Genomic DNA, 16,822 nt, shown 5'->3' with positions numbered 1-16,822 from the left:
GCAGAGTTGTTAACAACTACACTACTATGTGCTAATAATTCACAAAAGATATCAAAATTCCTTGTAAGGGTTGAAAGAATCAGACAAATTAAATACGGTATTGACCAGGTGATTAATCTTTTCAATCCTTTACCACCAGGAATTTCATTATGTCAGCGTAACACCTATTTGCCAGTAATAGATACAGCCACCTTTAATTTTCCATTTGGAGAACACAAGCTACAGAACATTTTTGTTCAGATGCTAATTCAGTGTTCAATATTCAATTCTAATTGAAACACCTCTGAAACAGGAATAATTTAGGATTTAATACTATCATGTCTAACGGAGGAAATAAAAGTGTGGATGCCAAGAATGCAAGACATTTCTACGCATATGGCAACTATAGAAGTCTCCATTCAGAGGGAATGAAATTCCCTCAGGTGTCTATATTTAGGATCAAAGAACTTTTTAAAATACAGAACTTGGAGTCTCCAAGGGATAAAAACTACAAAACTGTCTGTAGTGAACTTTATTTAACCTAAGGTTTTGTGCCAACTTAAATACACTGCAGCTCTCCACTTGAAAGAAGGCATTACCCACTGCGTGTTCTGAAATGCATGGAAAAGCCATTACAGGGATAATCAACAGAACTATAAAATAGAAAAGCAATAAAATGACAAAACCAGATACAACTCAAATAGCTTACTTTTCAATTCAGGCAAGCGGTGTTACTTTTAAAGTGATGATTATAGTATTAAAGTTTGTTTATCTATCTACTCACACCTTAAAAGCTAACTCATCTTAAAATCTAGCATAGATTTTTGTTTAAGACACTTTAAAAGTCAGGTAGTCAAAACAACCAAAATGGGTATTTTGCCATAAATACCACCACTTTCTATGCAGAACACAGGCTCATCTAGTTTCGGCTGCATTAGTTACCAGCTCCACAGAAGAAGCTGCGAAGATGAGGACCTCTATGGCACAGCTGAATCAGGTGAAAATTTATGCCATGAAAATAGACTTTAAGATACTTTCTCTATAGAGAGCACCAATAGCAAGGTGAAAACCACCTACTGTATCAGTCGTGTTTTTCTTGAGTAATTGGAATTATTTTTTTCCCCCCACTTATTTTTTTTTCTTTACCAAAATGTCATGTGTCCTAGACACGACCATAAGGCATATACATGGTAGAGTAGAAAGGAGTGAAAGACAAAGTTCTACACTGTACCAGGTACATAACACGTCACAAATTGTACTTGAAAAGTCAGATTTTATCATATGGACATTCCTGGCTGTTTTCTAGCAGCTTTAGATGCCTAAAAGCAGTGCAACATATAGGGAGGAATTAATCCTGATTATTTGAGCCTTTTTTACCATTATCTTCTATGTAGCAGAATAAAGATCCATCCTTTGGAAGGAAGATTAATCAAGGAGTTCCATAATGTATTATTAAGCCTTCCTAAAGGATAAAATTTCCTCCTCGTTCTGAAAGGACAAATACATAACCCATATAAAAAGTTTTTAAAAGGGAACCGTGTGAGACTTGCATCACAGACATTTTGGATATATCAAGGAGAAAGAAAAAAATACCTAGGAAGACATGAATAGTACATGGGGTGATTTTCAAAGGTATAAATGGGAAGCAGGCACTCAGCTCCTGTTGAATTTTGAAAGGAGTTCAGCATCCAACTGCCCTTCTGCCTTTGAAAATCTTCCTTCACAAAACCCTTGGTTACAAATGACTCCAAAGTTCAAAGAATGACCTTGCCCTTGTGGGAAACGTAGGAAGGCTCGTGCCTTTTAAAGAAAGATTTATGAGACTGTTGCTGCAGATGTGACTGCAATGAGGAAACAACACTTTATAGAAAGGAAACTCTAAAGAAACATACTCTATTGGGTGGAGTGGATGGGTCACAAGAGACCAGAACCATGAGTAGAAAGCATGGACAAAAATACTCATTTGCACAGATGGATACTGCCTTACAGAAGCTCAGTAAGTCTTCTACCAGATTGCTTGGATAAGCTTGCATTTGTAGTGCTGATAATCACAGAATCACCTAGTACGGGATTAAGACAGGAATATCAACAATGTGGTATTTTGTTTGAATTTCTTGAAATTGTCCAAATAGCCTAATGCTGTTAGGCTAACCACGACATGCTGGCAATGAGATAATTATGATAGGGAAGGTGTATGTCATCCTTCCTCATGGTTCAGCTCACAGCTATGCACTTGGTGATGGACTGGGGATCTCTATGGCGGTTTAACCAGGTTTGATAACATTAGTCTTGAGCTATCTGTAATTATGCAAACTCTACATTTTACCATTCTCATCTTCTGAATTACCTTTTCCCACTAGCGTGGGGAAAAAAGTAGAATTCCTTGTATACAAATAGGCGGAATAGGTTGTGAAAGGATGAACCATGATAATACACGTGTACAAACCTACCAGTTTGGAAAATAAAAATAATAGGAAGTAGAGAATTTTCATAAAAACAAATTTTAACAACACGTCCTTATGTGAAGAAAGCATTATTCCAATTCTACCCATGATCACAAAGTTCATTTACAGTACATGTTGACACACTGTGTATGTAATGAAAAATATTTCAAGATTTGTTTTATCCAAGCGAACATACGTTTGCTCTGTATCAAGCACAGTATTGACCATGATCAAAACCACTTTCTATTTTTGGCTGCTGTGTCAGATCATACCTCTCTCAGGCACTAAAGATAGTTATTTTCACTGATAACACTGATACAATTGAATTCTCTCAATCGTTATCAGAAGAACAAAAGAATATTCACCGTGCAGACACTTTGGAATTAAACTAAAGATAAATGCGTAGCAATCTAGGAATTCTTTCGTTTGTTGATATGTGGCATAGAAAAAAAACCACACAACTCAAGCATTAGCATAATAATTGATATTCACGTCAGCTTAATCACTTTCCAAAAATAAAAGTTAACAACTCCTGTTATACTAAATAAACCCTTAAATACTCCAAATTCCTATAATGCTCTCTTTATATATATATTCTATACATAATATAATATAATACAACTTTGTTCACTTGTACATAGGAGATGATGCCACACTTAAGCAACATTTTAGTTCTCGCTCTGGTTAACTTCTGCATTCACTCTGCAAAATACACGTATATCAGTAATATGGCCTTGAGTGGTTTCATTGCCTCCTGAGGGTTTCTGGCATCCCTGAAGTGTATATATAAAGCGTTGGGGGGGGGTATCTACACTTCAAACACATTTTTTACAGAACAAACAGGACATAAAGCGATTTAGAGATGGTCAATAGTTCTATTTGACTTGTTTCCTGACTATTTTTTGCTTATTGTTTTAGCAAACTTTAATATCGTAATTATTACCTTCGCAGCAGAGTTTGATACTCCATGTGTGACATTTCTTATGAGACCACCAACATTGCCGTATTTTATAAGTCCAGTAACACCTTCTGAAACATCATTCAACAGACCCATAGGGTTGCCAAGGAAATCCACAGAACCTAGAATCCTTGCTGCCTGACTAAGCAGCTCCTGTAAAATCAACAGGAAGAATGAAATATCACTTATGGATCACGTTAACACTATATAAAGCGTTTGAAAGAAAAAAAAAAAAGCAGAAGTCCCACCTGCAACAAAAGCGTATACAAAACCAGATAGTTTTACTGAAGAAATGAACAGTTTTACTGAAGAAATGAACACACAAATACCAGTAAGATCAACAACAGTTTCGTCTTAAAATGCAGTGTGTTCTTAGAAGCACGTGATGCTATTTCTCCGTATACCAAAGAAGCAATACAGCACTAACACTTAAGTAAATAGTCAAGAAAGAGTTCCCCCACCCTCAGCAGAGAACTCATCAATCAAGAGAAGTTCAGCCTTTGCCACAATAAAATCTGTATGGCACTTACCTCTTGAAAGTGCTTCAGAATGTCATTAATGATAAACTCCCGAGTTTCATATGGATGGACCCTAGTGAAAGGATCCAGATTAATCACAGCATCTTCAAATCGGATTAGAGGAAATCCCAGTGTGCTTTTCAATGCCTAATTAAATAAAAAGACATTGCAACTTTAATTTTTCTCTCTACTTCTCATTCACAGCACCCAAACGAATTAATCTTTAAATGGGTAACAAACCAAAATTATCTGAAGCTGCTAGAGTAGTTTACCACTGCCATGTAGACGCTTTGATATAGAGGGCAATCACTCCCTACACCTTTCACTTGTAAGCAGTGATCAAGTATTACAACTGCATTTCTTCAACAACTAGATAGTCATTAAACACTCCTCCTGATGCACTGATTCCTACATTTGATAGGAATATTTCAAAACAAAATGTGTTTAAGATTCATGCTTAGCACTTGGCTATAACTGCCCTAATGTTCAGTTAAGCCGAACCCTAAATTAATTTCCTTGATACGCAGTGAAGACAAAACTGAGTATTTTCCACCCTGCTGAAGTGCTATGAATGGATTAAGTGTCAGGATGAGCTGGAATAACGTACATGATTTCCTGCACGCCTGAGGCTCATTTCTTAACATTATGTGGTGTACGGAAATTCTTTAAACCAGCTTTTTCAATTATTTTCAAGGAAGAAAACTAAGATGGTAATTAGCCCATGGGCCATCTGTAACCTGTACAATCTATACCTGAAGAAACATATTTAAGGTGGACAACCTATACATCTATATATACACACATAAATAATATAATTTTGGAAAAATTAACAAGAAAACTAATCTTTTAAGAAAGAAGGAGATCCTTCTATTTCAGGTCTTGACAATGGCATCTGCACTGTCATCAACGTCAAAAAAATCTGAAGGTGGCAAGAAGCCTGATACTCGTGTTGTATCTTTCTACATTAATCACTTAAGCATGCTTGGTAGTAAGTAATGTGAGTTTTTCTGCCATCTGCAGGCAATTAAGGTAAATTACAGGTCTGATCTAAGTTTGCAAGTAAGAAAGGACCTATTTATTTTTTCAGTAAATGGATGACTAACTAGAGTAGTCCTCATTATTCACTTGGGTAGGAAGTAATTTCCTGTTTAACTATCAGGTATTATATAAGGCAACTTTGTTAATACTCGTACCTAATAAAAAATAATCTGTCTACACCAAATTACCAGACAGCAATGTCCAAGCCAGAAACATTAGAGGTAGTCAGAAAAACTTCTACAAAGGCTCTACTGTGATTATTCTCTCCCTCCCACCCTGAACTCTCCCGTGCTACAAAACTGAATGGAAGTCTTTCTGTGGAAGTTAATATACAGAATACAGTCAGTGACTGTTATCATTAGGGGAAAAAAAATGTATACGCCAAGTTTTCTCTTGGGAACAATGCTGGCGGCTGCCAAGACATGTCCATATGCAATCATATACCAAAGGTGGTAGGAAATCCAAACAGAACAGTGCACATTACTAGTTTCTTAAAGGCACCACTGACACTGTTTGCTCTCTCTAAATTTGAGATAATTGGATGATAAGCATTTTGGTGTTGAAGCTAAAGTGCAAGCACATTCAAGACACTGCTGATGTTGAACAGTGAGGAATATTACAGCTAGCTATTGAACTGCCCTCCTTTGCACGAGGATTTGGTAAAAGCAGTACAAGAATGCAGGACTGATGATATGCTGGGTCATCTCAGTAGGACTCCGTGATACACACTCATTCCACAAAACTAAACTTCTTCAAAAGCTTGCACATCTTAATGTCCATAATATCAAGGGCACAAAAAAGCCTGGTCAGCGTCTCAATTTTGTTCTTTGAACACACAAATTGAAAAGGCAGCAGCTCAGTGCCTCCACAGTGGCGAGGGTTTTTTATGGTTTGGTTGGTTGGTTGGTTTTGTTTCAACTCCCCCACCTTGGAGGAAATCAGTTGTATTAGCTCAGAGGGAACTGAAATATTGCTGGCTGTTGCCACCTTATTATGTCCAGGAAGGTCCCAACACACAAGTTGGGAACACTGGACGAGATTATCTTCTTGCTATAATTTGGAATCCTTGGTTCACTTGAACAACTGTGCCAGAACATTTATTACCACATGAAAAGGAACAGATTTCCTACCTAAGTCCATACTCAATCTGCATTCACTTTAATATTGAACCAAATTGCACAGTGCTCATGCAAACGCTCCAATTCCAATGAGACACCATTTTTTGGATGAAAACACTCAGAGTTGTCCTGTATTTCTGCTCCCTAAGTTGTGTAACTTCTTATTTTTCTTCACCCACACCTCAGTCCTCCCATATAGGGAGGATAGTCATTCCCTTTAAGCCTCTTTACGCTACCATTAATGTAACTAAGATCCTTTGTGAAGTAGTGAGTTATAAGGTGAAGTTGGCTGTGCTTCAGCTGAAATTACAAAAATGAAAGAATATTCCAGAAGAGACTGGAAATTATGCAAATTAAATAACAGAAGTTATTGAAACTTCTATTATTTGTAACAAATAATGGAAGAGTATATGGAAATCAATAGCAGTAAGTTAAAGCTTCTGTTCCCTTTTCCTTCTATAATAGAACCTCTTTACTTGGAAGCACACTCTGTGAACGCATTGGCGTACCTTGAGATCCAAAGGTAGCTTGTTGGAAGTGAAGACACTCAACTTTATTTGAGGCACGCTGATTTTCAGATTTTCAAAGTAGTATCGCTTTTGTCCTCCACCTTGTTCAACAACTTTTTCATGGAGGTTTTCATCATACTTTTCAACCTCTGCACCCAGACAAAACATAGGAATCAGAACAGATTATATATAAATAAATATGGGGTTATGAATGCATACTCTGTGAAGAGTTAATAGTTTCTCTGTACAAATAAGAAGTATGTGCAACTGCTAGTGTAGTTATTAGTTAGCAATTACTCACACCTTGTCACATGAAATTGACCTTTGAGGCTGAAGAGTTTTTTTTCAGATCTGCCTGCATCTCTAAAACCTGAATGTATTTGTAGCTAGATAAAAAAAGGTCATCCAAGTTTAAGTTATTTGAGCTTTTAATCGCACTTCTAATTTATCTTTGTCAGCATACAGAAGCAAGGCGATACAAACATAACTACACAATGTTTCCTACTGTGTAGTCATACTCTTACAATGTTTTCCTCTCTGTACTTTCTCTATACTTCCTTACACGCTCAACTATCGATATAATGTACAAAGCAAGCAAAGCTGACAATCTTTTCAATTATCACTACAGAATGGACAAAATGCCTACATGGAAGACATTCAATAAATTTCTGTATGGGGTGAGCCAAATTTGGTTGACACTAACAGGTTCATATGTTATTTCTGAGAGCATCTTGGTGGTGTGAGAAGGCAGGGGGAAAGACAAAAGATGACAAAGTCTTATAAATCAGGTTGAACAATTAAACATGTTGAATGTAAATGACAAAATAATTTTTGTCTGAATCTTGGATGACACCATCAGCATCAGTGGATAAACTACAAAGACCATACAGTAAGCAAGGAAACAGAAAAAAAAAAAGCAAAAGCATCAGGGTAAACCACAACAAAGGACAGATTAGTAAACAGCATAAGAGCAAAACTCAAAATCTTTATTTCTTCTCCATCACTACAAATCGAAGTCTTTAAGTCCTCTGTGAAACTGGGAAACGTAATACTCGGGTTTTTTCAGAGACAATTCAGAAGATACTGTGGATTAGCACTCTTGAGCATCATTTGTAGGCTTACCTACATTTAGAATCATGCCAAAAATAGTTTTTTCCTGCAACAGTTATTATAGAACCCTACACACCCTACTGCATAATAAAAGTGACTTTTTCAACTGCCACTCCAAAACAGACATTTCAGAAAGTTTCCAAAGTACAGATACAATAGAAGGATTAGAACACCATCTATGAGATTAGAAGATTCAAGAGCTCTGTCTTGCCTCACTGAATGGAAGAAAACTTGTATTGCAATTAAAGCCAGGGGTATGGATGCCACAACTAAAAGGTCAGACAGCCAAAATTTTCCTTCAGTTAAGCAAGAGGAACTGTCCAAGGAACAAATGAACAGACATCCCATTTCTAGCCTTGGGTTTAAATAAACATTACTAAACAAAGTGGTTTGCTAAATTAATAACACAATTTATCCCAATTTAGATGAATCCAGATACAGGAACTTAAGATGAATACTAAACTCCTTCCCATAGAGGCTCAGCTCAGCCACCCTGTACTGCACAACAGCATGTTCATGGGTCTGTACCCGAATCCTGTAACAAGCACAATGTATGTGAACAGCTTTATAGGGGCCATTGAGACATTAGCTTTCCAGCTTTCTGTTCAACAGTGGAAGTTCCCAAGCAGCCAAGAGCTTGCTAGGTGTTTTGAACTTATTTTATATGCAAAGATCATAATACTTCTGTATACTATAAAACCGGTCTTTGTAATTTTATACTATACCTGATTCAGACTGATCATAGCCAAAGAAACTCAATAGCTTCAGAAGTAGTTTCTCCTCAATTTGAACTGTGAACTTTCGAGCAGTGATCATCAGATGCTACGAAGATAAACAAGTCTCAATTTACAATATTAACACTAGAAATATGATCCACGTAAGCCATTAAATAGGACAACGTGTTCTACTTCAACGGAATATTTTCACTGGAATGGATTTGTAGTAAGATTCCCACCCTCAAAATGTCTTTGGTAGTTTTCTCCACTTAAAGTTACCTACAGCTAGTGATGACTGTTTCTATTTTTGGGAAGCTATTGTGCTTCATTGCTTAATACTAGCACTTCAGAACCTGATGCTTAGCCATTTTCCAACACCGAAATCAGCTGTTTTTCAAAATAGCATCAAAATACATGGGTGAAGATTCCAAGCGACAAAATAGGTCTTGATAACCAACTCAGTTTTGCCCTCACAATGCATACCACAGCTGGTGGATAAATTTCCAAACAACATCAATAGCTGCAGTACACAGAACAGGGTTTACGCTGCAAGATAACAGCTTATCAGAGAGAAGTAATAACCTTGTACACAACTCATGAAAAGCGTAGCATAGATATTCTGGTTCACTATGCTACGATGGTACCTATCAGTTCTGAGGTGAGAATTGTTGGCTTGAAAAGTAAGGTCACAGACATGAACAAACAGGGGTCTGGCCTAATTTGTTATATTTTTGAACATATTATCCTGTTCATCACTGTACTGTAGCTTTAAACACTATGAACATGAGAAGGTGGACGTAGCATCCTTTAAGCCTCAGTATTAATTCAACAACGTGTATTTCACAAATTGTTTAATTCAGGTTACTAGTAAAAATGAGGAACAGGAAAAGGTCATTTAAACAGAGTAATACCTGCATGGCACAATCAAAAGATCGTGGTTTACCTTGTATATATCAGTCAGTGCATTTTTACTGGGAAATTTCATTGCATTTATTTGCACTGCAGGACCAGTCTCCACGGGTTCATTTTCACTCATCTTAGGTGTCAGAAAGAGCATAAAAGGCTGTGTGGTGCCAATAAGCTGGTTGTCCACCTACAGAGTAGACAAGACAGACAACAGAATCTGAATAGGTGACAATAAACAGCAAAATTGATCCTCTTTAACTGAGGACTTAAAAGCTTTTAGAAATACACGGTCCCTGAGCCAGGGAGATACTGAATATATGTGGTTATTGATCACCACTGAGACCACACCAGAAAAATATTCAGAAATGTCCTCCGTTAAAAAAAATGGTTATAGCTATCAACAAACAAAACCTGTAATAAAACTGCTATGTTCTCTGTGACTTTTTTTTCCTTTTTCAAAAAACAGAGCCAAAAATATTAAACAACAGCAGAGTTAGGCTACTCCTGCATTTAAGTTTGACTGATGCATGCAAGTATCCATTTATCTCATGTAACCTACATCAGTACCCACAATTCCCCTTCCACGGAGATCTTACATATTGGGAACAGAACTCTAATACTTTAGAGGAGTTTTTTAGTAGAATAAAAACAATCTTTACAGTCTTCAGTTTAACTTGTGAACTCTGAATTTCAAACACTGAACTGAAAACAAAGGTAAAGGCAAAACTCTTCAAAGTCAGAAACAAAATCTAGTTGAAAAACAAAAAGTAAGAGGTTTATATTTGTCCTATTTGTCTATGATACTATGATGTATACTGTGGTACTACCCGCATTAGGACTCCTGCTTTCAATGGCTGCTTTTTCGTTATGTAATGACAAAGAACCAAGAACCAGGAAAGGAGAAACAAAATAGAAAAGATTTTAACTTGCCTAATAGAAATCAACGGCATGAAATACAGTGTATCATTGTCTCAACTATATATTCTCTACTCAACAGTAGAGAACAATGAAAAAAGGAAACATCAACACTAATCAAAACTTCTATGATATTTAGGAATTGAAATCTCAGTAACAGCTCTAAACATTTTTCAAACCTATTATGACAACAAAAACCACAGAGGACCCATGAACAAATAAATTTGTTTCAAAATGGCAAATACCTGTATGTCTTGCACACTGAGCTCTAGCACCTGACTTGTCGACAGTTGTGTGTAGTGGACATTAATTCTTGTGAGGCTTGCAAATACTAGCTCTTCAGGAACTTTGTTGACCAAAGACAATCCTATTCCACCTTCCAGTTTCACAAGCACCTGAGAAAAGAATATTTGAAGAGGGGGAAAAAAAAAAAAGCCACTAACAAACCAACAATGAAAAAAACTGTGATACTGAATACATACTTCTGCAAAGAAGTTATTTTTTTTAGACTCATCTCCAAAAAGGCTGAACAGATCATTGACGATTAGTCTTCGAATAAAGAGGTGTTAAGACATATAAACCCAACGGCTAAAAATGAGGAGTTTTAGCAGGAAAATCTAGGAAAAGTTCATTACAAGAGGTCATCATGGGGAAAAGCTAACCAACAACGCCTCCGACCCCCCCCTAAACTCTAGAAAGGAAAATGATAAATAAAAGAGACAGATACTAGCTGTAATATCTTACTTCTAATTCCTGCTCTGTATCTGGATTTTTTAACTTGCGTAGATCTTGTTCTGTAACTGGAAGTTCGTCTCCTTCACTGGATAAACGATCATTTCTACGTTGGTTAAAATCTGTTATCTGATAAACAAATAAATTACAATGATCACTTTCCTGTTTATAAATGAGTTATATTGTCCTACCTTATAAAATTTTCTTTTTTTAAAAATAAGGACAACGAAAACTTTTGTTGTAATTATTTCTGTTTTATGATATTCCCCTCCCTCTTCATATATAGTTACTATAAAGTTATATATTATATAATATATATATTATAAAGTTAACTTTTTTTAAAGAATTTAGAGATGTAATACAGAAAAAGGTATTTCAAGTAGAAGTAAATAACGAAACTAGATTCTAGTTAATGAAGGACCTTCACCTGTAGAACTCTAGTTGGCCCATCCGGGATGACTCTAACAGCTAGTACTCCTGACCCAGGCCTCATCTTCTGGTTTATGAACTGCTGTTCAGGTGGAACTGGCCCCAAAAGTTCAAGTGAAGTATCAGGACCAAGAACAACTTCTGCTCCATCATGAAGACCTAGTATTCCTCCCTTTGCCTGGAGAAAGGAGTAAGGAAAAAAAGAAAAACCAAAACCCCTGGTAGGTAAAGGCTTCAGGTAACTATTTACATACATTAATTTAAAATGTATGTAGCATCTCCACAGCTGAAGGAGAAAGTCGTCTGAGACTCCATCCCAGACTGAGTACTCTGGGTGTGAGGGAAATAAACACATTTCTTACTCTCCAGAACTAAAAGAAAAGCAGTCTAGCAGCATTTTACTCGGTATTACTAAAGCTTCTGGTAACTCATGTTTAATCAGCTTGGCAGCTAGAAGAACCAGCCAAGATCAGTAATTAAGTATTCCCACTGCACGTTCAGAAACCGAAGCTATCATATCATGATCGAACGTGGGAAGTCCTTCCTGAAAGTATTTAAAAGACGGGTAGATGAGGCGCTTAGGGACATGGTTTAGTGGGCATGGTGGGTTGGGTTGACGGTTGGACTCGATGATCTTGGAGGTCTCTTCCAACCTTAATGATTCTATGATTCTATGAAAATACCTTCAAAAGGACAGAAAGCTTTTTAAAAGATGAACTCTGGATCTGCAGATGAGAATGTAAATCCTTACTGAGTCAGCATCTTAAAACAGCAACGCGGGGCTTTTTGGTTGCTTCAAATTAGCAAGTAGTAACTTACTAAGCTACAGTAATTTGATCACAAAATGATCAATCCAACATAGAATCATAGAATAGTTTGGTTGGAAGGGACCTCTAAAGGTCATCTAGTCCAACCCCCCTGCCGTGGGCAGGAACAGCTTCAACTCGATCAGGTTGCTCAGAGCCCCGTCCAACCTGACCTTGGACGTTTCCAGGGATGGGGCATCCACCACCTCTCCAGGCAACCTCAGCGTAAAACATTTCTTCCTTATCTCTGGTCTAAACCTACCCCCCTTTAGTTTAAAGCCATTCCCCCTTGTCCTGTCACAACAGGCCCTGCTAAAAAGTTTGCCGCCATCTTTTTTATCAGCCCCCTTTAAGTACTGATCGGCTGCAATAAGGTCTCCCCGAAGCCTTCTCTTCTCCAGGCTGAACAACCCCAACTCTCTCAGCCTTTCTTCACAGGAGAGGTGTTCCAGCCCCCTGATCATTTTCGTGGCCCTCTTCTGGGGGGGGGGCTTCATGGGACTAAGTAAAGTATTTTTCTCTAGATCTGTTTTTTGGTATTAGAATTGAAACACAGCATTAAAGGTGGCAAAAGGAACACTACATTGCTGCTATCCTTACTGTATCTATTCTGGAGGCTGGAACCTTCTTTTATGGCTACTACATTCCTTCAAAATTAATCTGAACAGAACTACAAGTCTTAAAAGGTTATTGTGAAGCCTTAGGAGTATTTTCCATACTTTTTCTTCTTTGCTTACATCAAAACAAGCATCTGAAACTTCAAAATTGGTTTCTGCAGGGTATTTCGAGTTTATCACTCGATATATTTATCGCTATACTGTTCATTTTCAACAATAATGTACTATTAATTTTCTAATTATTTACTTTCAAATTAATAGTTTAATTATTTGAAATTGAGAAGAACATTCAAACATGAATTTAAACCACACAAGCTGTTTGCACAAGTCTGGTGTCCTCTGTATTCTGAACTTTGGCCTCAAAGCTTTTAGTTCACTTCAATACTAAGCCCAAAAGACACTGTCATGTGTATCAGCAACAGTCAAAACAAGTTTAACAGATCATCAGTACCGACCTGGACAACAAGTCCATGAATACCACAGGTCAACTTCCCATCACAAAAACTCCATGTCTGCGTAGTACTGCGCCGTCGATCAGGCTTTCTCAACATCAGGGGCTCGTACCTGCAACGAAAGCATGCCACCCAATACTTAGAGGATTCCAACTTCTCAGTTTTACTCGAGGTGTGTTAATGACAAACACTTACTCTAATTTTGTTCAAGCTCATTTTCCTAATCTCACTTCTAGAAGTGCTCTTTTAACAATCTGCTGCTGAAAATACATTAGCCATGCTTTTAAAAATATTTCCAAGTCACAAAAGTGATCATAAGGTCCGTTCACGAAGACAGATAAAATCCAGCTCTTCCACATGCCTTCAGAATAATTTCTTTCCTTATTCAGAGAATATCATGTTAAGTATGCTTTCAAAGACATGGTTAGAATCTACATCAGTTTCCTGAGAAATCGTATTTGCAATACCTGTTATCTGTGACAGCTGCCAGACCTGCAATATCTAAAATCATACAAGAGTCCACAGACCGAGGAGAAGGTTTATGGGGGTTATGAGGAACTGAAGAACCTTCATGGCAAAGCATTCCTGTGCCCGTCATTCTCCAAAGCTGGGATCGTTTTCCTGGCTCCTGTTGCATAAAAATTCAACATTTAAATGAACACAGCAGTACAAGAGCAAATCTCTCTGTTCTGTTTTGCTATCAGATGCTTTGAATTATAATTCTTGGAATGACTCGTATAACTTCAGAGCCCCGAGTTTGTATAAAAACTTCTAATCCAACTCTGATATTCAATGAATATGCATCCTATGTTAGCATTGTTAGATGCAGAGCTGTATTTACAAGCTATTTTTAATCTCAGCAATATTTAAATACAGTTTCTATTTAAATACAGCTCCAGAAATAGAAGACTTAGCTTACAATGCAACCAAAAAGGAAGCGTGCCCTACCTTGTAACTTCATTAGAACCTCAAACATACAATTAACACACTTGGTTGTCTTAGAGGCATTTACAATGTTCCTTACTACTTTTATTCCAATTCCCCTTTCTGTCACCCTTACCCCCGTAAAAGTCTTATACGGAAGCACCACCATAATTCAAACAACCTGAATTGCAATAACCTGTCGCTTTCAGTGGAGTCTGACTCCACCCTTTGCAAGTTGCCATGAAAATGTTTTTATTTTTTCCTTCTCCCAGCATATGATTTTACTTCAGCGCATAGCAACAGCATTTTAATAAAATCCAATGTGTCTTGGTACCTTCTTTTTCAGTACAACTCGTTGAGTCTTTGGAGAAACATCAAGGACAAGCTCTGCATATGCAGCATCCTTATTCGAAGCAACTGGTCTTACACCCGGCTCCTGTAAACTAGAACACCAAGAAAACATCATCATGTTTATTCAGAGTAGCTGCTTCCTCTGTAGATTGAATTAGATTTGTACCAAAATCCAATTGAGGAAGCTTACGCTTCCAATATAGCCAATGAGACAAAAATTTATATTGTTCTTTTTCCCCTCTTGTTATTTTTGGAATTACCAGTGTAAGCTGTCAATTTGAGTACATTCTTAAAAGGGGCTTTGATTTCTCACTGCGACTAGGAGCTTCACGGGCAAATGAGATGAATTCCAAAGAAAATTTTCTACCTTATATTGAGGAAAGCAACAAAGCATGTATCAATCTCCTGTAGCTGTTTTCAATAGCATATAAACTAGTGCGAGTTCAAAATTCACAGGCACGTCACAAATAGGTATGTCCTGTAGTCAAGTGTTCTTAATCCACCAAATGAAATTAAGTCCCCAGATGTGACCCTGCTCTTCTAAGATCAAACAGTGGAGTCACAGCAGATGCCATGTGCTAAATCTTTCTCACTATGTGACAAAATAAACAATGACAAGCTGCACCTATAAAGCTTAGTTACCACGACCAAACAAGGTAAGATACACAGCTTAACAACTGCCAGATTCAACTGAATTTTGGCATTTCTTCCACTAGCTACAAGGTTGACAGGAGTTTAGCTGCATTTGAAAAACTTTCAAACAGCAACCATTAAGAGAATATTAACATAAAGCCTAAAGAACACCATGAACATTCAAAATATTTTCATCTAATAGATAAAGAATTACCCTGAGAAAGTATATGTAGCAGCAATATAAATGAAGTTTTCATAGTAAAGCTGCTTGCTATCTTGGAAGTCATTCATGCTACAGACGATTTCTGAGGAGCCTGCCCCTTTAACTGTCAGCATTATAAAAGGTGGCAGAATAGGTTCATCCCATGCATAATCCAGAGAGGTCATGGGCTTCACTTCAGTGTACAGTCTTGGCTCGACAACGCCGTGCTGATTAAAAACAATTGGGACCTGTAACAGTTATGAAAGAGGATTTAGTTTCACACAGAAATTGTTAATCAGACAGATTTTTTTGCTATCAGTTGTTCATTTTTCAGGAGTTGATCACTGAAACATGTTCAGCTCACTTCCTCCCCAATGGTTTCATATGCATTTTCTTCCATTCGAGTCTCAATTAAAGATAGTCTCAAAGGGATGAGAAATGTCATCTTTGCTTTTATCTGTCGTCTGTGGTTCAAAATGTCTTTAGTCCCATGGTAGCATCTCAAACCCTCCTAATCAAAATTAGGAGACTTGCCCAGTTTTATTTAACAGTTCAGTACCAAAATCCAGAATGAGAACCAGTAACTATTAAGAGCTCTGTCTCCTGCTGTGACCACAAGGCAGTCAGCAAGTTACTGTAAAATATGCAAAGTAAATTCTCTGATTTTTATAATCACTGACATGGAAGCCCAAAAGACAGAGAGGAAGGAAGGGGCAGCAGTAGCCCAAATTCTTTTTACAGGTTAGTCAAGTGCTGAAAATAACACAGAACAGATTACAAACTATCACCCTAGCAAAATTTTCTCATCAGTAATAATGCTCTTCCTTGTAAGACTTTTAATGCACTCATAAAAGCCACAATGTTAGCACTATTACTTGAACAAGATGTAGTTGCGTACTACCAATTTTTACTAAAATTTCAGAAAATTACAATTATTGTATACAAATACCTCTTGCCACACACACTTTCATTTTATTTCATTACACAAGCTAGTCAGCTCCCTCTTCTAACAAATAAAAAAGAATTTCTACTTTTCTTTTTTTACTAAAAATAAAAGAAAAAAAAAGTGATTTTTTTCTCTTTTACCTTGGAAAAATTGTCTATGCGGAAAGGTGGCGGTAACTGATCTGTGTCACTGAACGCAATGCGATATGTGGCTCCTTGAAGAGTAATTTCTACTCTTAAGAAGTAACATTTTCCCAGGGTGTCCCTGAACAAGAACAAACAAATTCAAGAGAGGCAGGCTTCTGATCTGCGTTACCCGCAGTCATAAGTGTTAAACAGCTGCTTCTATCAAAAAATGGAAGTATGTTACAGAAGATTTATATATAATAGCTACCTCATATTAATATGGAACGAGTTATTTTTGTTGACCTCAAAGCCCCCAGACCAAATGCAGTTTGGGACATCCATTAGTCTCACACATAATAGTTGATCATAATCGTTACGTGGCCAGTGGAACACG

General features: G+C 37.2%; 1 protein-coding gene across 1 annotated transcript in view; it reads right to left on the bottom strand.

Annotated features, from left to right (window-relative positions):
• VPS13D (vacuolar protein sorting 13 homolog D (S. cerevisiae)) overlaps positions 1-16,822 on the bottom strand; it is a 109,183-nt gene that overhangs the window by 38,581 nt on the left and 53,780 nt on the right. Inside the window, exons 53-66 of the mRNA XM_009325291.1 lie at positions 16,697-16,805; positions 16,444-16,567; positions 15,370-15,605; positions 14,506-14,614; positions 13,715-13,875; positions 13,251-13,359; positions 11,371-11,550; positions 10,956-11,072; positions 10,457-10,606; positions 9,334-9,483; positions 8,400-8,496; positions 6,565-6,713; positions 3,912-4,046; positions 3,367-3,534 (exon numbers count right to left, since the gene is read on the bottom strand). Of these exons, the coding sequence (XP_009323566.1) occupies positions 3,367-3,534; positions 3,912-4,046; positions 6,565-6,713; positions 8,400-8,496; positions 9,334-9,483; positions 10,457-10,606; positions 10,956-11,072; positions 11,371-11,550; positions 13,251-13,359; positions 13,715-13,875; positions 14,506-14,614; positions 15,370-15,605; positions 16,444-16,567; positions 16,697-16,805 (1,994 nt within the window). The remainder of the gene's footprint in view (positions 1-3,366; positions 3,535-3,911; positions 4,047-6,564; positions 6,714-8,399; positions 8,497-9,333; positions 9,484-10,456; positions 10,607-10,955; positions 11,073-11,370; positions 11,551-13,250; positions 13,360-13,714; positions 13,876-14,505; positions 14,615-15,369; positions 15,606-16,443; positions 16,568-16,696; positions 16,806-16,822) is intronic.

Source organism: Pygoscelis adeliae, unplaced genomic scaffold, assembly GCF_000699105.1.
Source record: "Pygoscelis adeliae isolate BGI_AS28 unplaced genomic scaffold, ASM69910v1 Scaffold36, whole genome shotgun sequence".
In the NCBI taxonomy this organism is placed as follows: Eukaryota; Metazoa; Chordata; class Aves; order Sphenisciformes; family Spheniscidae; genus Pygoscelis; species Pygoscelis adeliae.
The sequence above is the reverse complement of the archived record's forward strand: the minus strand, read 5'-3'. Positions and strand labels throughout refer to the sequence as shown.